The following is a 23,144-nucleotide window of genomic DNA, read 5'->3' as shown; positions in this document are numbered from 1 at the left end:
AGAGAGGTAACACAGGTGGATTCTCCATTCATAGAGCTTTTATTTGATTTTCACTCTTTTGTATGTTTCCACACAGGTACTTATAGAATATGACCAACTGATCCATTTACGCAGTACTCCCGTAGCAACTGGTCCAAAATGAGTAAACAGTTGTTTTGCCCGTTAATCTCTCTTTTTTTTTTTTTAACGTTTTTTTTTTTTTATTTATTTTTGGGACAGAGAGAGACAGAGCATGAATGGGGGAGGGGCAGAGAGAGAGGGAGACACAGAATCGGAAACAGGCTCCAGGCTCTGAGCCATCAGCCCAGAGCCCGACGCGGGGCTCGAACTCACGGACCGCGAGATCGTGACCTGGCTGAAGTCGGACGCTTAACCGACTGCGCCACCCAGGCGCCCCTAATCTCTCTTTTTTTAGACAGAGCTTCACTTCTTTTTTTTTTTTTTTAAAGTTTATTTTATTATTTATTTTGAGAGTGAAAGAGTGAGTTCAGGGGAGAGGCAGAGAGAGAGAGGAGAGAGAGACTCCCAAGCAGACTCTGCACTCACAGTGCAAAGCCCAGTGTGGGGCTCGAACCTGCGAACCGTGAGATCATGACCTCAGCCGTAAATAAGAGTCCGACGCTTAACGGACTGAGCCACCCAGGCACCCCTATTAATGTCTTTTAATAGAATTGCAGCATTGGCCAGATTTGCTCTAACTTGCCATTCTTTCTTGTCTCCCGCTTTTTGAGATAATCTTTCTCTCCCTGTGCCCAGCCCCTACTCAGTTAGTCCTGTGCTCCTTCTGTCATCCAGCCGTGAGCCAAAGCTTTTATGACCTCATGGCCCAGCAACCCATTCCTGCCCTGGCCAGCGCCTTCACCATTTGCAGTTTGAGAGATGGCATTTTTTACCTAAATAAAAATAGGACTGGCTCTGGGAGAAGAAGGCTGCCCTCATCATCCTTCTCCATTTTAAACTCATCTTTGTAGATTTCATTAGATTTTTTTTTTTTAATTAGAAAAGTAATATATTCAGATTGTACTAAGTCAAACTGTTTAGAGGTGAATATGAAGCAGGTTAATTACCTCATGCTCTACTTCACCCCCAACTTTCTGAGGTGATCAACGTTAACAGCTTAACACTATTCCTAACACATCTGGGACACACACACACACACACACACACACACACACACACACACACAGATGCAGACTCACAGGGTTGGGGATTTTTTTTTTTTTTTAACTTGGAATTTTAACTATGTACATAAAGAGGATTTTTTTTTTTTTAAAGAAAAAATTGGCTCTCCCAGTGCATATTACCTGCTTTTTCCCTTAGCACATGCACTCCTGCAGGTTGAGTGTGCATCGAGCGAAACGGTAGAGTCGTGATGAAGAGCGTGGGCTTTGGAGCCAAACTGTCTTTGAGTGTGAATTCCGAATTTTCACCTTATGAGTGTCTCTGTCAAATGGTCATCTTGGTTGTAGAGGTTTCTGTGAAGGTTGTAGATGTGATATATTTGAAGTGTGGAGGGAGTGCCTGGTTGGCTTGGTTAAGCGTTCCAATTCTTGATGTCGGCTCAGGTCATGATCTCACAGTCTGTGAGATCGAGCCCCATGTCGGACTCTGTGCTGACTCTTGTGGAGCCTGCTTGGGATTCTCTCTCTCCTCTCTCTGCCCCTCCCCACCCCCTGCTTGCTGTCTCTCTCAAAAATAAATAAATAAAGATTAAAAAAAAATGTTTTTAAGTGTATAGAACAGTGCCTGGCTTATAGTAGGGACTGTGTTAGCTATTGTTATAATCTCACCATTCTTTTTATTTATTATTATTATTATTATTATTACTTTAATGTTTATTTATTTTGAAGGAGAGAGAGAGCATGAACAGGGGAGGGGCAGAGAGAGAGGGAGACAGAGAATCTGAAGACAAAGAATCTAGACTGTCAGCACAGAGCCCAACGCGGGGCTCAAACTCACGAACCATGAGATCATGACCTGAGCTGAAACCAGGAGTCCGATACTTAGTTGACTGAGCCACCCAGGCAACCCTCACATTCTTTTTAAAAGCTGAAAAATACCGGGTACCTCCTCTGTGGGTGAGAATTCACATTGTCTCCCATTTTCCCCCTGCTAAACAAGGTTGCAGTAAACTTCCTTGTCCGCTTGCTTTTTTGTAATGGACTTTATTTCTACAGGATAGTGCCCCAAAAGTGGCACTACTGTGTCAAAGGGTGATTTTCATGATATAGCACAGTTACTTTCTGTGGTGTGATGGGAAGTATATATTTGGTGTTTGTCCCCTGTTCTGGCACACAGCTCCTAAAAGCCTTGGAATCTCCAGAGCGATAAGAATGACTAGCAGGTTGGGTGCCTGGGTGGCTCAATAGGTTGAACATCCGACTTTGAATTTTGGCTCAGGTCGTGATCTCTCAGTTCATGGGATTGAGCCCCGAGTTGGGCTCTGTGCCGACAGCAGAGTCAGCTGGGGATTCTCTGTCTCCTTCCCCTTCTGTTCCTCTCCCACTTGCACATGTGTGCGTGCATTCTCTCTCTCTCTCTCTCTCTCTGTCTCTCTCTGAAATAAATAAATTTTTAAAAAAAGAATGACTAGCATGCAAAAGAAATGTTTTTTAATGTTTATTTATTTATTTATTTATTTATTTTTGAGAGAGAGAGAGAGAGAGAGAGCGAGCAGGGGAGGGGCAGGGAGAGAAACAGAGGCTCTGAAGTGGGCTCTGCACTGTTAGTGGAGAGCCTGATGTGGGGCTTGAACTCACAAAACTGTGAGATCGTGACCTGAGTTGAAGTTGGACACTTAACCGATGGAGCCACCCAGGTGCCCCCAAGAGAAATTTCTGTATGGCAATGAAGATGACTGATGGCTGGGGGCCCCTAGAGAGCTCCAGGATGGGGGCTTAGAACTTTAAGGTCTACCCCCAAACCTCTGAGAGAGGGGAGAGGAGAGGGGCTAGAGACTGAGTGAGTCACCAGTGGCCAATGACTTAATTAATCATGACTGCATAATGAAATCTCCATTAAACCCCTAAACGGTGGAGCTTTTCTTGGTGAATGGCAGGATGTTAGGCCCAGAGAAGGCGTGGGTACCTTGCCCCGTGCGTCTCTTCCATTTCGCTGCTCCGGAGCTGTACCCCGTATAATAGACAGCGTTAACAGTAAGTAAATCACGTTCCTGAGTTTGTGTGGCTATTGTTACAAATTATGGAAGCTGAGGGAAGGGGTTTAGGGTACCCCTGATTTATAGCCGGTTGGTCAGAAGTATGGGGGGCCTGGGAGTTGGGACTGGTGTTTGAAGTGGGGCACTCTTATGGGATTGAGCCCTTAAGCTGTGGGTCTGCCCTAACTCTGGTAGTTAGTGTCAGAATGGAATCCAGTTGTTGGTGTCTGGAGAATCGGGGAATGGGATTTTGGTTTTGGAAAACACCCTAGACTTTCCAAAAAGAGTGTCACCATTTACATTCCTAAAGGCATAGCTTGGGAAGGCCTATTGTAGGTATTATTGGGTAAACTACGTGGAAAAGTGAGTACTTTATTTTATTTTATTTTTTTTAATTTACATCCAAGTTAGTTAGCATATAGCGCAACAATGATTTCAGGAGTAGATTCCTTAATGCCTCTTACTCATTTAGCCCATCCTCCCTCCCACAACCCCTCCAGTAACCTCTGTTTGTTCTCCATATTTAAGAGTCTCTTCTGTTTTTTGCTTCCCTTCCCTTCTGTTCATCTGTTCTGTGTCTTAAAGTCCTCATGAGTGAAGTCATGATATTTGTCTTTCTCTAATTTCACTTAGCATAATACCCTCTAGTTCCATCCACGTAGTTGCAAATGACAAGATTTCATTCTTTTTGATTGCCGAGTAATACTCCATCGTGTGTGTGTGTGTGTGTGTGTGTGTGTGTGTGTGTGTGTGTGTGTGTATATACCACATCTTCTTTATCCATTCATCCGTTGGTGGATATTTGGGCTCTTTCCTTTGGCTATTGTTGATAGTGCTGCTGGAAACATGGGGGTACATGTGTCCCTTTGAAACAGCACACCTGTATCCCGTGGATAAATGCCTAGTAGTGCAATTGCTGCGTCATAGGATAGTTCTATTTTTAATTTTTTGAGGAACCTCCATACTGTTTCCAGAGTGGCTGCACCAGCTTGCATTCCCACCAACAATGCAAAAGAGGTCCTCTTTCTCCGCATCCTTGCCCACATCTGTTGTTGCCCGAGTTGTTAACGTTAGCCATTCTGACAGGTGTGAGGTGGTATCTCATTGTGGTTTTGGTTTGTATTTCCCTGATGATGAGTGATGTTGAGCATCTTTTCATGTGTCAGTTGGCCATCTGGATGTCTTAAAAGTGAGTACTTTTCAACTCTTTATCAAAGTGAATTTTTGAATCTAGACCGATAAAGACCGTAAAATGACAAACCCCTGTGTATCTAGCACATGGCCCCCAAATCATCAGAACACGGTCAGCACCGTGTTCACACCCCCCGTACTCTCACTTCCACCCCCTGTGTTATATTGAAAATCCTAAACATCATACTATTTTTCTTGTATACATGTTTCTTAGAGTTTTTTTTTTAATTGTTGTAAGAACACTAAAAATGGGTTCCACAGATTTTTTTTTTTTTTAAGTAGGCTCAACGCCTAACTTGGGACTTGAACTCCAGACCTGAGAGTAAGAGTCACATGCTCTACCAGCTGAGCCACACAGATTTTTAAGTGCCCCATACAGTATTGTTAACTACTGGTACAGTGTTGTACGGCAGATCTCTTATTAGAGATTCTTCGTGTTGTCTGGCTGAAACTTTCCGCTCACCATTTCTCCTTCCCCCTGGAGGCTGCCAGCATCCTGCTCTTTGCTTCTGTGAGTCTATTTTAGACCCCTCACCGGAATCGAATCATGCGGTGTTTGCCCTCCTGGGACTGGTTTACTTCAGTTAGCACGACGTCCTCCTAATTCATCAGCCTTGCAGCATATGTCAGGGTTTCCTTCTTTGTCTTAAGGCCAAATAATATATTCCGCTATAGGTATATACCACATTTTCTTTATCCGTTCATCTGTTGATGGACCTGAAGGTTGTTTCCACACCTTGGGTAATGTGAATGAATGCTGCAGTCGACTTGGGAGTGCAGGTGTCTCTTCAAAATCCTGATTTCAGTTCTTTTGGTTAAGTGCCCAGAGGTAGGATTGCTGGATGATATGGTAGTTCTCTGTAAACGATAGGCTCTTAAGACTATAACCACACCAAGGAAAACAAACAAGCAAACCCAAAACAGAACGTGTATTAGTATTATGTTTCTTTTTAATGCTGAATAATATTGCATTGTGTGGCTGTACCACATTTTATTTATGCGTTCATCAGTTAATGGTCGCTTGGCTACTGTTGAGTAACACTGCCGTGAATATCCATGACAAGTTTTGTGTGAGCCTGTTTTCGTTCACACGGGACTTGTGGGACTGCCAAACTTTCCAATGTGGCTGCACCATTTTCTCTTCCCATCAGCAGTGTATGAGGGTTCCAGTTTCTCCACATCCTCACCAACACTCGTTATTGTTTATCTTCCTAGTATCTCTGTGGTTTTCATTTACACTTTCCTAATGGCTCATGACGTTGAGCATCTTTCCACGTGTTATTGACCACTGTGTATCTTCTTCTGAGAAATGTGTGCAGATCCTTTGCCGATTTTTTAATTTGGCTTTTTCTCTTTTCATTAGTGGGTTCTAAGAGTTCTTATATATATTCTGGATATGAGGCCTCATCAGATTTGGTATATGTGCTTGGCTGAAGAACCAACGGGGCGAAGCTACCAACTGCGGGATGGTGACTGAATGCCTCCAAATCCAGTGCGGAGAGCCTCTTGTCCTGGGAAACAGGGTGCAGCCAGAAAGGGGCTGCTCCCTCGCCCGTCACACGATATATGTTCATGGAGAGCCTAGAGCTAAGCCATTTGTAGACAGCCCATTTGTGGGTTGGGGTTTCGTTCCCGGCAGAGCACCTCCCTCGCTGCAATCTACTGAAAGTCAGCCCTCGGCATAAGGGTTTGTAAACAGAAGTAGAAACAAACAAAAAAAAAAGGTCTTATCACATATATGAATCGCAAATATTTCTCCTGTTCTGTGAATTGTTTCTTTTTTTTACTTTCTTCGAATATTGCTTGCAGCTCAAGAGTTTTATATAATAAAACAATATAGTTCAATTTACATTTTTTTTCCTTGTTATGCTTCCTTTTGCGGTCCTATCTGAGAAACCATTTGCCTAACCAAATGAGTTCTGAGAGTTTTAGTTTTTAGCCCTTACTTAACATTTAGGCCTGTGATACATTTTGAGTTAATTTTCGTGTTTGGTGTGAGACAGGGCTCCAACTTCATTCTTTCCTTCGTGGACATCCACTTGTCCCAGCATTATTTATCAGAAAGACGACGCTTTCTTCATTGAATTGTCTTGTCGCCCATGAAAATCATTGGACTGTAAATGTAAAAATGTTTGTAACTGGACTTTGAATTCTTTTGATCTGTAGGTCTCTTCTTATGCCAGTGCCCCCACAGTCGTGGTTCCTGCAGTTTGAAGTTTGTTTGCTAATTTTTACATGAAATGGGTTTCCCTGAACCTTAGAAGCACAGTTCACCAGCACGCTTTCTCTGGCTTCCTGGTTGTAGGGCTCCCTCTTCTGTTGCTCTCATGAAGTGTTCAAAAGTAGGGTTTCATGATTTCTGAGATCTGGTTCCATTTCTCCCTTCCACTCTTTTGGGACCATCCCTTTCTTTTCTTCTTATACCCATGGCCTACTCAATTTGAAATCGTTCCCAACAGTTTATAATACAAAGGTATAAAAAGAAAAAAATTGGGGTCTGGCTCTGGTGTCCACAAGACCCCTCTTGACAGTTTTTACAAACGGATAGTGTACAAAAAATTTTTAAAAATTTAGGGGCGCCTGAGTGGCTCAGTTGGTTGAGCGTCTGACTTCAGCTCAGGTCATGATCTCACGGTTTGTGGGTTCAAGCTCCACATCGGGCTCTGTGCTGACAGCTCAGAGCCTGGAGTCTGCTTTGGATTCTGTGTCTCCCCCTCTCTATGCCCCTTCCCACTTGCGCTCTGTCTGTGTCTCTCTCTCTCTCTCTCTCAAAAATAAATAAACATTAAAAAAAATAAAAAAATTTAAAACAAGAAAACGTGTACATACTTAGGGTCCTTCAATAGTTGAGTAAAGTGAAAGTATTCTTCCATCCTCATCTATTAAGGTCTCAAGAAATTCCTTTCAGGAAAAACCTAGGTATACATTTGCCAGAGTATATACAGTTATTCTTAAAAGTATTTATTTATGGGGCACCCGGGTGGCTCAGTTGGGTAGATGTCCGACTCTTGATTTTGACTCAGATCTTGATCTCACAGTTTGTCAGTTCGAGCCCTATATTGGGCTCTGTGCTGACAGCATGGAGCCTGCTTGGGATTTCTCACTCCCTCTCTCTCTGTTGCATGTGTGTGTGCGCGCGGTCTCTCTAAATAAATAAATAAATAAATAAATAAATAAATAAATAAATAAATGTTTTAAAGAGCATTTGTTTATGCAGAATGTTTTTTAATTTTTTATTTAATATATAAAGGATGTTTTAAAATTGGGAATATGTGTCAGCTGAAGAATATTACCACTTTATTTATTTATTTATTAAGTTATTTATTTTGAGAGAGAGACGTAGCTGGGGAGGGAGAGGGAGGGAGGGAGAAAGAATCCTCAGCAGGCTCTGCACTGTCAGCGCGGAGCCTGATACCAGAACCTGATGAGATCATGACCTGAGCTGAAACCAAGAGTCAGAGGCCTAACCGGCTGAGCCGCCCAGGCATCCCAAGCCCCCTTTCTTGATAGACAGGATTTCTGTACAGTTTGGGGAAGGAACCCAGGCTTCTTGTATAATTATTAATCCCATTCGTGGATTCTGTGTTTAAATAACTCCTGGTTGTATGGTCCCATCTCCCAGCAGTGCTTAGAAAGGCTGCTTTTGGTTACGGTGTCTCAGAGGACTTCTAGTTCAGGAACACTGGTAACTCTGATGCCTTGAGGGTACATACCTTCTCTGTCTGCAAGTATTTTCCTGTCAGGTAAATTGCCTGGTCCTTGAGGATAGGAAATAGTCTCTTTTTCTGTGTATTAGTGCTCCGAGACATCTCTCCTGGCTGCCGGACAGACTGCCTGAGGAATGCTGACCTTGCTTCTGGGACCTGTGTTTATTCCCTCCAGGGGAGCCGGGAAGCGGGACGGAAAGTGATACTTCTCCAGACTTCCACAATCAGGAAAATGAGCCCAGCCAGGAGGACCCTGAGGATCTGGATGGATCTGTGCAGGGAGTGAAGCCTCAGAAGGCTGCTTCTTCTACTTCCTCAGGGAGTCATCACAGCAGCCATAAAAAACGAAAGAATAAAAACCGGCACAGGTCAGTGGCAGGGGCCTCCCCTCCCCGCCCGCCCCTGCCCCCCTGCCCCCCGCCCACCCCCCCAGCCCCTCCAGCCTCCGTGACCATTGCTGTTAAGGGTCTGTACCAGAGTGAGAATTCTTTGGGATTCGTGCCCTCTTTGTGTTGCAGATGGGGAGAGATTGCTTTGATCCAAATGAAATAGAAGTTTTCTCCAGTGGAGGAATTGGTGGGCATTTAGAGTAACCATGAAGGAAGACATCCTTCCCACTGTTCTAGTGTAGAAGAATGGCATTCTATGGAAACTTTGTTTAATGCGGTGAATTTGGCATCCTTTTAGAAGGGCAAAAGGGGAAGTAGAAATGGAATGTGTGTAATAGTCTTTGGAAAATGCCACGAGTACATGTTGGGAAGCTGGAAAAGTGGAGAAAGTCTTCTGCTCTTAATCCTGGTCCCTGCCTACAGCTATTCGCTTGTGGATGGAGAGAGCTGATCTGACATGCCTTTTTTCTCTTTAAATACAAGTTTTTTGATTCCTTGTGATTTGTTATGTATCTCTCTAATATGCTGATTTCAGATATCAGAGAGGAGTAGTATAAAGTCTGTAAGATATGAGAGTGCCTTTCTAGATAATGTGTGTCCACCGTGTATGTGGGGTGGGGGTTGTCTTTTGGTTTCTTTTGTTTTTACAGTGTGTAATGAGATAGGTATGACATCAGTGGACAGAGAGGTCAGGTGTCATCCAGAGAAGATTTTAGCATTCACTCTGCCTGGGACTATTAACTCAGATAATTGGAAATTAAACAGCTGTACTCAGAGAGGGTAATGGCATAGTTTCTAGAAGAATCTTGCCCTGACCTCAAACCTTCTTCTGGGAGGCATGAAAACCAGGTATCCACAGGCTGGCTTTTGTCCTGCTCCTCTTGGGAGCCTGCATATATGTGTGTGTGTGGATGTATACATAGATAGATAGGTAGATAGATAGATAGATGTGTGTGTGTGTGTGTGTGTGTGTGTATATATATATATATACACATATATATACACATATATATGTATGTATATATACATATGTATGTATTTATGTATGTATATACATATATGTATGTATATATGTATGTATATATGTATATATATATACACACACATACATATATATGTGTGTGTATGTGTGTATATATATTTAATGTTTTTATTTATTTTTGAGAGACAGAGACAGAGTACGAGTAGGGGAAGAGCAGAGAGAGAGGAAGACACAGAATCTGAAGCAGCTCCAGGCTCTGAGCTGTCAGCACAGAGCCCGACTCAGGGCTGGAACTCATGGGATCATGACCTGAAGGGAAGTGGACCGCTTAACTGGCTGAACCACCCAGGCGCCCCAGGAGGCTGCACATTGAGAGGAAAGGGGAAGGGCAAGGAGGGCGGAGCTCCCTGTGCTCCAGTGTGCTTCTGGGCTGGCTTGTTCCACAGACGTGTAGGATGTTCCTTCACATGCACCCAAGGCATTCACGTTGTTAGCTTCGTGGTTATGGCACATGGGGATAATGTAGAATGAACTTAAACTGGTTTAAGCCTCCTAGGCATCAATAGATTCTTTAATTCTTTTAAAAATTTTTCTTGTCAATGGTGGTGGTGGTTTTTAGACTGCAGAAATAGTATTTCCTCCAAATGGTGACTCAAGACTGCTGCTCAGCACTTTCCTGCAAACCAAAAATCACTATGCCAATCTCGTAACTGCAGTAACAAATAGCAAAAATTGCTTATCTTTTTTTGTGTGTAGGTTATAGGCTATATAATCACTGTGGTAGGACTAATGCAAACTGATCACAAACAGTAGCAGGGAACCATAATCTTTTTTTTCTTTTGTTTAAGAGAGCACGTGAGTGGGGGAGGGGTGGAACAAGGGGCAGGGGGAGAGAGAGTGAGAATCTTAAGCAGGCTCCACGCTCAGTGCAGAGCCTGATGCGGGGTGTGATCCCATGTCCCTGGGATCATGACCTGAGCAGAAATCAAGAGTCAGGCGCTCAACCGACTGAGCCACCCGGGCCGCCCCCCACCCCCCCGAACCATGCTCAAAATATTTTTTTAAATTGTCAAGATAATTGTCATGCTCTGTGTTGCTTTTATTAAATTTACTCCAGTGTCATTTTAAAGTAATTACTCTTTTCCTATTTCACAGTGTCCTGAGTAGGGGGAACATTCCTTGAAAGTTTCTGGATGTTTCTTCCATTTGTGGTACAGTAGATAGCTACTGTTTATTATAGGTAATCCTTCCCTTTGAAAAAAAATTTTTTTTTAATGTTTTATTTATTTTTGAGACAGAGAGAGACAGAGCATGAGCAGGGGAGGGGCAGAGAGAGAGGGAGACACAGAATCCGAAGCAGGCTCCAGGCTCCGAGCCAACAGCCCAGAGCCTAACGCGGGGCTTGAACTCACGAACCGTGAGATCATGACCTGAGCCGAAGTCGGATGCTTAACCGACTGGTGCCCCAATCCTTCCCTTTTTTTAATGCCATGATCAGCTGACCGATAAAAGGGAATTAAGCATGAACTTAACTTTCCTCCTGCAGGCTTCTGGTACTAGTAGATTTCCATAGAAACAGCATTTCTTCCTGCCATTTTTATAAATACTAGGATTTATAAAGATCTTCGATGTTAGTTATTGCTTTCACAAATGACATTTTCTGTCTGGAAAGCTGGAGCCTTTTGTCACCCGCCTGATGTGGTATCTGGCGGGCCTCCTCCCTTTGGCTGTAGGCGCTTACCTGCCCCAAGGGAGCAGAGTGGAGCTGATTTGCCTTCTTTCTGTGTAAACAGGTTCAGTGCACTGCAGTGGCATCTCAGTGGCCAGTTAAAGTTCTCAGATTTCTGCCATCTTTGGTCAGGAAGTGTCCAGACCCCTTGCCCCCTGACTGATGTCTCTCCTAGTGGGCACGGGGCTGGGGCTGGAGTGCTTTTTGTTTGTACACATTTGAACGTTTGCACCCCGAACGGTACTTGTATCTCCCCCGCAATGTGCCACCCACCCCCCCACCTATTTAGATGAAGTCAGTTGTAAATTATTTCAGCAAATGCCTGAGTACCCACTGTGTGCCAGGCCCTATTTAGTAAAGCAAAGTGGAAATAAATATGGAACTTGAGCAAAAAGGAATAACTTTTGGATTTGTCCTCCTTAGGAATATGAACATTTATCAAATAATGTTTAGCATTCACAGATGATCACCCTGTTCTGAATTCTTATATTTTACAGGGTATCTGAACAATAAGTCCCAGCAGCTGTAAGGAAGAAAGTTGCAATAATAACTTATAGCTGTTCTTACAGGTCTTTACTAATATACAAAACCCTAGAATTCTTCCAGGTAGCTTGCGAAGTTTTCATTAGGTGGGTACAGTCTACTTTAATTTGCGAACAAAATTAAATTAGGCCGAGAGTTAGGTTGTTGATAGTTCCTGGTTGGTACACCGTGTACCCTTTCCCAGATGCCGTAAGTGACACGGTTGCATAAGGGATACCGAAGTTATGCTTTCTTCCAGCTTCACTCTTGCAAACATGGGCTAGGAGGAAAATACAGCATTTTGCATATTGTTCCAGCACCCACCTACGGTGTAAAAGGTGTTACAGCAGCCAAGGAGCCGGTGTCATGCTCAGGGTTCATGTTTGCCTTGGAGGTCTGCCCGGACCGTGGTCTGTTAGCAGCGATGGCCTACACAGCCTCCTCCCCTTCACCGTTCCCTTGCAGATCCCCGAGGCTTGGGGGCTTGGGGGCTTGGGGAGATCGGCTCTCCTTTGTTTTAGTAGGGGGGGCCGTCGGTTTGGGTGTTCGAAGTCCTGGCCCTGACAGGGACAGTTAGCTGTCATCGCCAGTTCAGGGGCAAAGCAGGCCTAGCACTGAGGTGATTCGTTTGACCCTGGGCCTCTAGGATGAATGCTGTAGAAAGAGGACTGTGTTCCCCAGACATGCCTCCAACATAGAACTTGAGTTCAAAGTTGCAAAATGCTTTCTTTTTAAAAATGTATGATGTTTTTATCTCTTATGTTGGTCAAAGTATATTGTGCTGAATTGTTAGTACTGTCTTCGAAGCACCTTTCATTGTATGACTAAACCCTTCTTTCTCTATTTCTTCTAATGCCCTATTTATATTCTTCATGACAATTAAATATTTTACAAGTTCTAACTCTGAGTCTGGCAGCTAATAGAGGGCCTGCAGTAATGAAATAACTTTTCCTTTCATAGTCTGCTCTGATACAAAATCCAGGAGGGAAGGGACTCTCCCAACCACAAAATCTTGGGTGCTTTGATGTTTGAAACTTTATCGCTTAAGATTCTGAAAGCTGATTTTGTTTCTACAAATCTTGCTAGGGTGGCTAATCGACTAATTTATTCAATTAGTATATTAATTTCTATTGCTTTCTTCCTTTCAAATGCTGCCCCTCAGCCCGTCTGGCATGTTTGATTATGACTTTGAGTAAGTTTGATTTGAATTAGTATTTGTGCTGTGTTGTTTAGTGTGTAGAGACCGATATGCCTTTTTGAGACCTTTCTAACCCATAGTTTATCTGTTCAATTGTAGGTATGTATATTAGGTTAGGCTGGGAAGTTTTTTTTAAAAACAGAAAAACGTGATGGAGGTAACATTTTATTTAATAACTTAAGCAAAATTAAGTAAACTTCACTCTTATGCATTTTAATTTCTTTAAAAGTAGATAACCTTTACTTTTAATTCACATTTAAATTGATTTTCTGGCTTTGCTTCGTAAGGAGATTAATAGTTTAAGATCTTGATATTTTGCTTTGGAAAGACTTAAAAATTGAAATTTGTTTAATTTCTTTTGTGTTTCCTGTCCAGAAATACAAACTCCTAGTCTCTTTCCTGTTCTTAATCATTATGTGTCTCAGTGATTATCAGTGATAGAGTTACAGAGCTAACACATTAACGTAGAGCATGCCCTCTTAATCCAATCTCTTTAACGCCTAGTTTTGAATAGTTTTAAAATGATACGGCTTTCATAACTGCTGTATATTTCTTTTTGTCATCTAAGTCTGCCTTGCGGCAAGAGTATCTGCTTATGTTTTTAAATACTTGCTCAATAATATCTGGGTAAACAACTAAATGTGACATAGTCTAATGAAGAATGTGGATTTTACTTAACCAAATAGTCTTTGTTATAGCTTGTGCCCTATGCAGTAGCTGATTCCTGGCCCCTTTTTCTGTAAATTAAAATGCAAATATCTTTTATCTTTTCTATCACAGGATTGATCTGAAGTTAAACAAAAAACCACGAGCTGTAAGTATCAGCCAGACCATTTCATAGAGACTGGTGATTTTGTAGATGATTAGAACCATGTGTTTGTCCTCAGAGCCCGAGTGCTCCTGCATGAGCGTGCGCGCGCGCTCTCTCTCTCTCTCTCTCTCTCTCTCTCTCTCTCTCTCGTCTCTCTTGTCTCTCTCGGGTTGCAGCTCTCATTTTGAAGGCCGGGGTGTCCATTTGGGTACACTTCAATTTGTAGATGTTACTTTCTTTTGTATTTTGGGTAGAGAAAGGGGTCACACATTTTTCCTGAAGAAAAAGTCCCTTTGATTAAAGAATGAATTACTACTAGGATTTTTTTTTCTTTCTTTCTTTCTCTGATTGGTGAGCTCGGGGGGCCTGATAAGGGCAGCATTGATGTTTCGGTCCCTCTCTGGACTTGGAAGACAGGCCATTTTCAGATGTGAAGTGTTGTCTGTTACATTTGAAGTAGAATATTTGGCTACAGAGCAACCCCCTAGCAGGGTTCTTTATGGGTGAGGTTTTTTTTTTTTTTTCCCCCCTAGGTTCAAACTGATGTTCTACTGAGTGTAAGTTGGGACTTTGTTTTTCTCTCTTTAGGACTATTAGAAGACTCATTAGTGCAGAAGCTTCCAGGCTATAGAGCCCTGCTTCCCTCCTCCGACCTCACAAAGATAAATATCCCTCACCTGAGCGTGCGGCCACCCACCTCTGCTTTCCCAGACCCAGTGCCTGTGACTCTGAATAGTTTGTTCTGAACCGTGGTGACAAGTCATTTCTGTAAGACCACATTGGATCATTTACTTTGTGTCATTTTTGGTAACAGAACAGCAAGAAGACCAAGACGTGGTTACAATTCCAGCAAGTTGCTAACTGTGCGTTTTTCCCTTCTTGGAATGAGTGTCTCCCCCCCCCCCCCAAACTGGCTGGCACCAGCTTCTTCGTCTGTGATACCCATTGAGACATGTTCTCCGGTTTTGTTTTATGCCGAAAGTAGAACATAGGTCACATTTCAGAGGGAGGCTGTAAATATCTGGCATTTTCCTATTTGGTTTGTGTTTTATTATTTTTCTATTGTTTTTACCATCTTCTTTTCTTTTGGGACTTTTTGTAATGCCATTGTACAGCTCATACCTTCCTGCTGGCATATCTGATCGTCCGCTTCGCACAGTTGCCACTACTTTTAACAGAGAATGATCTGGTTTACCATAAATAAGATGGGAAACGCGGCTCTGTGTTTTTTTTTGCAGGGGAAAGGTAAAGAGTGTTTATTTAATAATTACCTATCTTAAATCTTTCTGCGTTGGAAGCAGTTTCATGTTCAAGGAACAGGAAAAGCTGAAAGACCTAAGTTTAAATCAATCCTTTTAAAATATTTTTATTCTTTTATATAAATAAAATTTCACAGGTGTTGACTTCTCATGCTTTACTTTTAAACCTGAGATTGTTTTTTCACTTATTTTATTTATTCATATCATGCCTGATGGAAATTTCTTTCATTCTCCATTTTTCTCTCTTTGCTGGTATCTGCCTGATTAAACGTTGCTCTAAAGATCATTAAGGCATATGGAAAGGCTCTCAGTTGCACCCAAAGCCAGTAACGTATGGAGTTCTTGAGCAGAGTGAAAGATAGGATCCGCGAGAGCCAGCGATGCCCGGCAGACCCCCTTCTTCACCGGGCCGGCCGGGCTGAGGATCTTGCCGATTTGTTGAACTGTCACCTGCCTCTTGAGTGGTGCTCTACCTCGGCTGCTCACTGGAATCACCTGGAGAGCTTAAAGACCTACCGATGCCTGGGCCCTCCCCCCACCAGAGACTCTGACTGGGGTGCAGTCTAGTTTTGGGGCTTTCCTTCCAAAGAGTTCCTGGGATTCTGATAAGAAGCCAGGTTGCGAACCACTGCATTAGGAGTGTTTGATTGAAATCCTATGTTGCGAATCAGTCTGTGGGATAAGATTTGGGGCCCCACCTTTCCTTTGATGCTGTTTAGTCATAGTCCTTGATTTATGCCCATATCTTTGTTAGAAAAAATATGTTCCATTGTGATAATATTGGTAGAGCTGAATACGGATGGCATCTGTTATCAGAATGAGTCTACCTTGTCGGATGTGCAAACGCTTTCAGTCTTGTTCTCAAATAAACTTTTTTTTTTTTTTTGACTCTGTGGCTAATTAGATGTCTTTGGCTATGTCTTTGGTAAGAGGACTCCGGTGTCTGCATTTTTAAGAAAATAGTTTCTTATATTTAGATTGTTCCTTAAAAAAAGAAAGAAACAACTGTAAAGCTGAAAACGATGGGAACCAGAAGCTTTCTCTGTCCTTCTTTGTCAGTTTCTCCCTTTCCCGGAAGAGAGGAGTGGGGGTTCCTACAGTTTCCATGATCCCAAGGAAAAGCACACAGCAAACCTGAAAATATTTCTGACTCTCTGACATTTGCTGGAGATCTAGTCGGATTGCACTTAAAAAGATGTATTATTTAAAAGCATACTTGGGGCGCCTGGGTGGCCCAGTCGGTTAGGCTTCCGGCTTCGGCTCAGGTCATGATCTCAGTTTGTGGGTTCGAGCCCCGCATCAGGCTCTGTGCTGACAGCTCGGAGCCTGGAGCCTGCTTCGGATTCTGTGCCTCCCTCTCTCTCTCTTCCCCTCCACTCGCCCTCTCTCTCTTTCTCTGAAAAATAAATCAACAGTTAAAATTAAAAAAAAAAAAAGTAAATAAAAGCATACCCCTGTATGTGAATACACATGTGTGTGTATAATCATGGTTAGAAGTAGGCTGCTTGCTTTATACTTCTTTTCTCTATAAAGTTTTAATCATTGATTAGGGGACCTGCCAGTTGTCCTGAAAGCTGGCCACAGACCGAAGATATTTACGTCCCGAGAGACTGCTTGTGTCTTTAGATTGGGGAGGGTTAGGAAAGAAACCCAAGAGATCCCGCTTACCGTGCTTGTGATGTTTGTAACTTTGCTTATTAACTAAGTTTGTCCACAAACATCCACTGGGCCGATGACCTCGGAACCGGAACAGCTGCCATCGGAACCGGAACAGCTGCCAGGAGCCCTGAGAGGGGCTTCCTTCCGGACAGGTCTTCACCAGGTTACTTGGGTTTGGAATGGTATTTTGCTTTAGGCCTTTAGCCTTCTCATGTCCACATCGGGAAGAGATTGTCCTTCGCTCCTTGTGGTAGTTATGAGACATTTTAAAACACCCAGGCACTTGGTAGTTGTATTTTGTGTCTTCTCCTGGAAGGGAGGTGTCTGTACAGAGCTCCCTAGGGAGTCTCAAGTATGCTCTTCCAGGGGCTGAGGAAATAGTTTGTCGAAACTCAAAATGTTCTCGGGGCGCCTGGGTGGCTCAGTCGGTTGAGCGTCAGACTTCAGCTCAGGTCATGATCTCACAGTTCGTGAGTTCGAGCCCCACGTCGGGCTCCGTGCTGACAGCTTGGAGCTTGGATCCTGCTTCAGATTCTGTGCCTCCCTCTCTCTCTGCCCCATCCCACTCGCATTCTGTCTCTTTCTCTCTCAAAAACAAACATTAAAAAAAATTTAAAAAAAAAAAAAAAAGAAACTCAAAATGTTCTCAAAAGCATCTGACCCTACAAGTTGAAGATGGAGAGCAGGGACAACCCACCAAGTGAAAGATCGGAAGCTCTTCTGGGGGAGGGGCCGAGGGAAACGCCGTAAGTTCGGATCCGGCCCATACAAGCTGAGCGTAGGTTTTTCAGAGCTGCTGTATGTGTCTTGGGTGCCTTTCCAGTGCTTGCACAAATTGAGCCTTGGGGTGCTCTAGAATACTCTGTTAAGTAGTCTATAGAAAGTATTGTCGATATCTCGACCCGTGCGGTGAATAAGGGCATTGAAATAAATATTAAAATGGCCAAACTTTGAAAGGAGTAAATACGCTGTTTTGAAACACGCTGTGACCTAGTTGTTCTGCTTTTATTCCTGACTGCTCTGCGTCTCAGCCTCACTCCAAATGACTGAGGCATTAATTACTACATGTAGAAGTTCACCTCTGAAGCCCGACTCCAGGGCCACTGCCCTGGCGCAGTGTGGAGAGAGAGAGAGAGCGGCCTTGTGCTTCTTTGTACACAGTGACTTCTCCCAGATTGGTGTCCTCCTCAGTGCCCGGGGAAGGTGGTGTGCATGGAAGACGCGGAGAGAGTCGGAAGGAATTGGGAGTCTCATTCCTGTGTTAATGTAAATGTTCTCGTGTCTGAATTTTCTAAATGGGAAGCTTCATGATTTGAAACCGCTTTCACTTTGCTTCAAAAACTGCTTCTGCAGGGGCGCCTGGGTCGGCTCTGTCGGTTGAGCGGCTGACTTCAGCTCAGGTCGTGATCTCGGGGTTCGTTAGTTCGAGCCGCACATCGGGCTCTGTGCTGACAGCTGGGAGCGGGGAGCCTGCTTCGGATCCTGTGTCTCCCTCTCTCTCCCCACTCCCCCACTTGCACTCTTTCTCCGTCTCTCAAAAATAAATAAAACGTTGAAACAAGTTAAGAAAAAAGAAATTGCTTCTGCAGAGTGAAGGTTCTCACTGCTAAGACAGCCGGTGGTATGGATTCTGATCCCCACTTCAGCTCAGGGTGGTGGTCCCCAGGAAGGAGGGTACGGAGGATGGCTCATGGCAGGTGGGAAGAACATATCGGGCCTTCGATTTGTATCCATTTTCTGGCTCAGCCTGTTTTGGTTCTCTGAATGTGTTGTGATACAGTCTCTGTAAATACTCATTAGTACATGTAGATAATTCACAAATGTTCAGTTGAACCGCAAGCAGTCGCTGGCATTCAACCGTTTTGATCTTCAGAATGGGCAGTTGTCATGTTTTAACAACACGCACACGTTGTGCTCTAAGTGTTGACTGTTCGTGTACTAGAATAAACTTTAGAGGAACCCCCCCCCGCCCCGCCCCGGCCAAAATAACCCTCTTCAGATCCCCACCCCCACCCCCATAACTTACTTCTGTACCTTCCTCAGGCTTTAAAATATTTCATTTGAATAAGTAACACATGCAAACGACATACATTCAAATAGGGCTGGAGTAGGGTCAAGGAAAAAAGTCAGTCCACCTGTCCCTCAGCGACTAGTTGTCCTTCCCAGAGGCAGTTCATTGCGTGTCCTCCCAAAGGACACACGCACACACGCATGTGGCTTTTACAAAAATGGTGGCGTACGTTTTTGATCTAGTAACCCAGCTTGGAAAGTGTTCTGTAAATGCAGCCGCCTCACTTCTGTCGGCTACTTCACATTCCTTTATATGCTTACACCAAAATTTATGTAACGGATCTTCTGATGGCATGAATGCTCTTTTCCCTCTTTTGCCATTTCGGGCAGTATCATGGCGCCTTCGGCTTTGCAAATAGGATTCTTAGCAGTGGGATTGCTGAGCTGTAGAGAATGTACCGATGGGTTAAAACACGGATCTCACTGTGATTTTTATCGCCCCAATCACTTTTGAAATGTGAATGCTTTGTTTTTCTCCCTTTCCTTATTCCTCCAGTTCCTGAGGATTTTTCTTGGGTTATTTGTTACCCATAGCAGTTGGAATTTTCTGGAGCTTCCCGTTTTGTAGAAGGCGTGACCGTGACGTCTGGTGCCGCTTTGCCAGGTGGAGCTGCAGACGCCATTAAGAATTCCCATTTTGGGGGCACTTGGCTGGCTTAGTTGGTAGAACTGACTTTCGATCTCAGGGTCATGAGTTCAAGCCCCGCATTGGGCGTAGAGCTTACATTAAAAAAAAAAAAAGAGGGGCACCTGGGTGGCTCAGTCAGTTGAGCGTCTAACTTCAGGTCATGATCTCACGGTTCGTGAGTTCGAGCCTCACATCTGGCTCACTGCTGTCTGTCAGCGCAGAGCCCGCTTAGGATCCTCTGTCCCCCTCTCTCTGCCCCTCCCCTACTTGCGTTCTCCCAAAAATAAGTGTTACCAAAAAAAAAAAAAAAGTATTAAAAAAAAAAAAAGAATTCCCATTTTTGCCTTAGCACTCTCCATATTATTCTCTTTAAATTCTTGTTTTCAGATCCTACTGGAGATGCTTGTCTCTTGGCATTTCGTTCAGGCCAGTGCTGGTGGCTGGGAGGGCTGAGCCGCCCCCTGCTGCACAGACGGTCATACCAGGAGGTGCCAGCAGGTGGCAGGCAGAGCACCATAAGCACCCCTGGCCTTCAGTGGGGCTCTTTTCTGGACAGCAGCCAGAATCTGAGCCGCTGGACCCTTCCCAGACCCAGCAACATGCCGGAGTCAGTGTGGGTTGCTATGGGTTGCCTGATCCTTTTCTTCCACCTTTGCAGCCATTTCTTACATGGGCAGACAACTTGAGATGGCCAGCAGCTGCCTTGAGATGGGCTCCAGGAAGCCACATCCTAGGAGGACAGCCTGAGGCCTCCTCCCCATCCAGGAACTAGCTGGAAGGATTTACATATCCTGGCCTGGGATGGCTTGAGTTTCCTTAATTGCAGGGCTTTCCTTCCTGTCTTTTTCAGCCAAATCTCCCACACCCTTCCCTTGAACAAGGAGGTCCCCTGAACAGGCACTTACTCACTGCTCTTAACTCCACCCACTCTGCTCTGGTCTAGGGGGAAGAAAATGAGCCAGAAATTTGAGAAGCCCCAGAGAAAGAGTGCTAGGATCCTGAGACCGCCTTGTTTGTGGGCAGGAGCCCCCAGGGGACCAGGAGCCCCCAAGGGACCAGCCGGGCCTGGGGCACACCCACCTCCTAGATTTGTGTTTCACTGGGTCCCAGTTTCTCTGATGGAGGCCTGCCCACCCCCTCCTTCTGGGCTGGGGGCCCTGCCCTTCTCTGTAGGGGAGGGGACATGAGGGAAGGAAGTGGCAACTGCATGGTCAGCGGTGGCCTCTTCTCAGCCACTGCCCCACGCCACCCTGAGGGAGACCAACAATGTTCCAGGTGCTAGCAGTCTCGGGGGTGGGCGGCCTGGGAGAACCAGCTATTCCCCTGGAGCCTCAGAGCTCTCCTGCTCCTGGTTGAAGTTCCCCAGCTCTTCGGGGACCACTGGGTGTGCCTCAGGCTAACAAAGTGGGATGGGGGCAGAGTGGGCAGGGACTCTCATCCGTTGGGGGCCAGGTCATTCTCTGCCAGGGAGGCCGAGGTTTCTGGAGTCACCCTGTGCCCCCAGCAGGGTTAACCCGCATTGAGACAGCTGGCAAGGAGACTCAGGGCCTGGCCCCTGCTGGAAAGAGCCCCAGGGTGAGGTGGGGGATGTGTGGGAGGGGGTTCGGGAAGGGCTGGCCGGAGGCCATGCACCGGGAGCTCCCCAGGATCATTTCCCAACAGGGCAAGGATTTGCATACTCACTGGTTTCCCCACCAGCTTCTCAGCTTCTAGAACCAGGAAGGCAGAGGAGGAAAGGGCACGCGGGGCAGCCACCTGAGTCTGATCCTCTCCACGCCTCGGTGGCTTGAACTTCTGTCTCAGGATCAGTTCCTGCCCTGGCACCCTCTCCTTCCCACGAGCCTGTGGGAACCTTACAACTCTTTTGTGAGGCAAGCCAGGGAGCTGAGGGAAGTGAGGGCGACGCAGGGCCACACGGCCAGGACTTTTCCCTCTCAGGCTGGCACCACACCAACTGAGGTATCCTCTTGTCAGTCTGGAGAGATGCAGGGATCCTTGTGTCCCTTTTACAGGTGGGAACACTGAGGCCTTGTGAGGAAAGGTGCCTCAGCGGGCAGGGCAGGAGGTGGCGTGGAGCTTTGCAGTGACAGCCCAAGTCATGGGAAAGAAACATCCTGGGCATCGGGCCTGGCTGCCAGATTGAGAAAGAGGCCCTGGACAGGGCAGCTCCAAGCCCCGGATGGCTGGCACAGCCAAGCTGGGTGCAAGTGCAGGCCGTCAGGGCCCTGGACTCACTCAACCCTCGCCGGAGCCCAGACTCGGCTGGCACCTGCCTCATGGGCTCTGCTGTCCTTGGTGCCGGTCAACGAGCCAGCAGGGCCAGGCACAGCCTCTAGACATTAGCCACCCCCGGTCTAGCCCCGTTGCCTGCTGCCACCGGCCTGTAGGAACCTTCCCCCATCCCTCAAAACACAAGCAGCAGCTTCCTGTTCCATACAAAGCAACAGAGGCCCATAAAAAAGCCTTTTATCTGGAATACAGTACTTGATGGGAAGAAAGTATTTTATAAATAAGGCAATGACAGTTCTTTGTGCAGATAAAACCTTCGAAGGAGGCTGGAAGCAATGGGCACGGGGCGCCTTGAAGAGCAGGTGTGGAGGCTTCGAGATAATGTTTGCTGAGATCCTTCCCACCTTGCGCCTGGGTTCCTGCCCAGTGCAGGCTTCTAAAGAATGTTCAGGGTGAAGAACGAAGCGGGGGCCTAATGCGCAGGGAGATCGCCAGTGTGGCATTTTTCTCCACTTGCTGCACAGCTGTTCTGTGCTAGAACAGTTTCTAAAAAAAATACAGATACTATAAAAGCTTCATAAACAATAAGTACAAATTAGGTGAGATGTTCAAATATAGAATTATTAAAACTGTATTTTTCCATTTTGCCCCGTTGGTGGTGTTTGGGGATGATTTGACAGCCCCACTTTTCACTTGAATATTTAACATTCCGGGTGCCTGGGTGGCTCAGTCGGTTAAGCGTCCGACTTCAGCTCAGGTCATGATGTCACGGCACGTGGGTTCAAGCCCCGCATCGGGGCTCTCTGCTGACAGCTCAGAGCCCAGAGCCTGTTTCAGATTCTGTGTCTCTTTCTCTGCCCCTCCTCCACTGGCGCTCTCACTCTCTCAAAAATAAACTTTAAAAATTTTTTAAAAACATAAAATATTTAACATTTATATCTCATTTATCCATCTGGGGGAGAAAAAAAAAGAAAAAATTCATATATTCCTGGCTGACGTCCTTCTCGGGGCAGATAAGAAGGTTGAGATGGTGAGGTGAACACAGCCCACAGAGAACGCCACCAGAGGCTCTTTAATGAGCACTTACTACTATGTGCCAGGCGTTGGGTCACGCACTCAACAAGCATGCTCTTGTGTACCCCCTACAATCCTGTCAGGTAGGTACGTTATCGCCACTTCACAGATGAGGAAATGGGAGACCCAGAGTGGGGTGGTCACTGCCCCAGGTGACATAATTGGGGTGGCAAAGCTAGTTCTTGAGTTTAGGACCAGGACCCCTAACCTCCCGCTTGGAGGTTAGCCTGGCACCGCCTCTCCAGGCTGCCCCCCAGGCGCCCCCTGCTCTGCTGTGCAGCTCGGCCTCTAGAACACCGCAGTGTCTGGGAGGATGGTGCCTGAGCCGAGCACCCAAGGGCTTCCCCACCCCCTTCTCTCCCAAACTCTCCTGGAAGCCCTATTCTCAGCCGGATAGTTTTCTGCCGAGCTCCGGTCCCAGCACAGAAAAGGGGAACAGCCCAATCCTGTGTCCCCCCCACCGCCTTCTCTCAGTAAAGGAAGCCTCCGCCCCCGGGGGGCTGAGCACTTTGGTGCCCACCTGCCGACCTCTGTTGCCC

The 23,144-nt window shown here is 45.5% G+C and overlaps 1 protein-coding gene across 4 annotated transcripts in view; it reads left to right on the top strand.

Moving 5' to 3' along the window:
- Nucleotides 1–15,831, top strand: part of MEAF6 (MYST/Esa1 associated factor 6) — a 28,408-nt gene extending 12,577 nt beyond the window's left edge. Inside the window, exons 5-8 of one of the 4 annotated variants that reach the window (XR_015254613.1) lie at nt 8,231–8,423; nt 12,975–13,032; nt 13,656–13,689; nt 14,275–15,831. Coding sequence is in view for 3 of the 4 variants with exons in the window: in XM_086716495.1 (XP_086572621.1) it covers nt 8,231–8,423; nt 12,840–12,869; nt 13,656–13,689; nt 14,275–14,283 (266 nt within the window). In the remaining variant the exon portion in view is untranslated. Of the gene's footprint in view, nt 1–8,230; nt 8,424–8,573; nt 9,124–12,839; nt 12,870–12,974; nt 13,033–13,655; nt 13,690–14,274 lie in introns of those variants that run through there. The other 3 variants (XM_086716495.1, XM_086716496.1, XM_086716497.1) reach the window with 3 other exon arrangements.
- The last annotated feature ends 7,313 nt before the right edge of the window (nt 15,832–23,144 follow it).

The sequence above is a fragment of the Puma concolor genome, chromosome C1, assembly GCF_028749965.1.
Source record: "Puma concolor isolate L17-30 chromosome C1, mPumCon1.1.hap2, whole genome shotgun sequence".
In the NCBI taxonomy this organism is placed as follows: Eukaryota; Metazoa; Chordata; class Mammalia; order Carnivora; family Felidae; genus Puma; species Puma concolor.
This window is presented reverse-complemented; position numbering and strand designations above follow the sequence as displayed.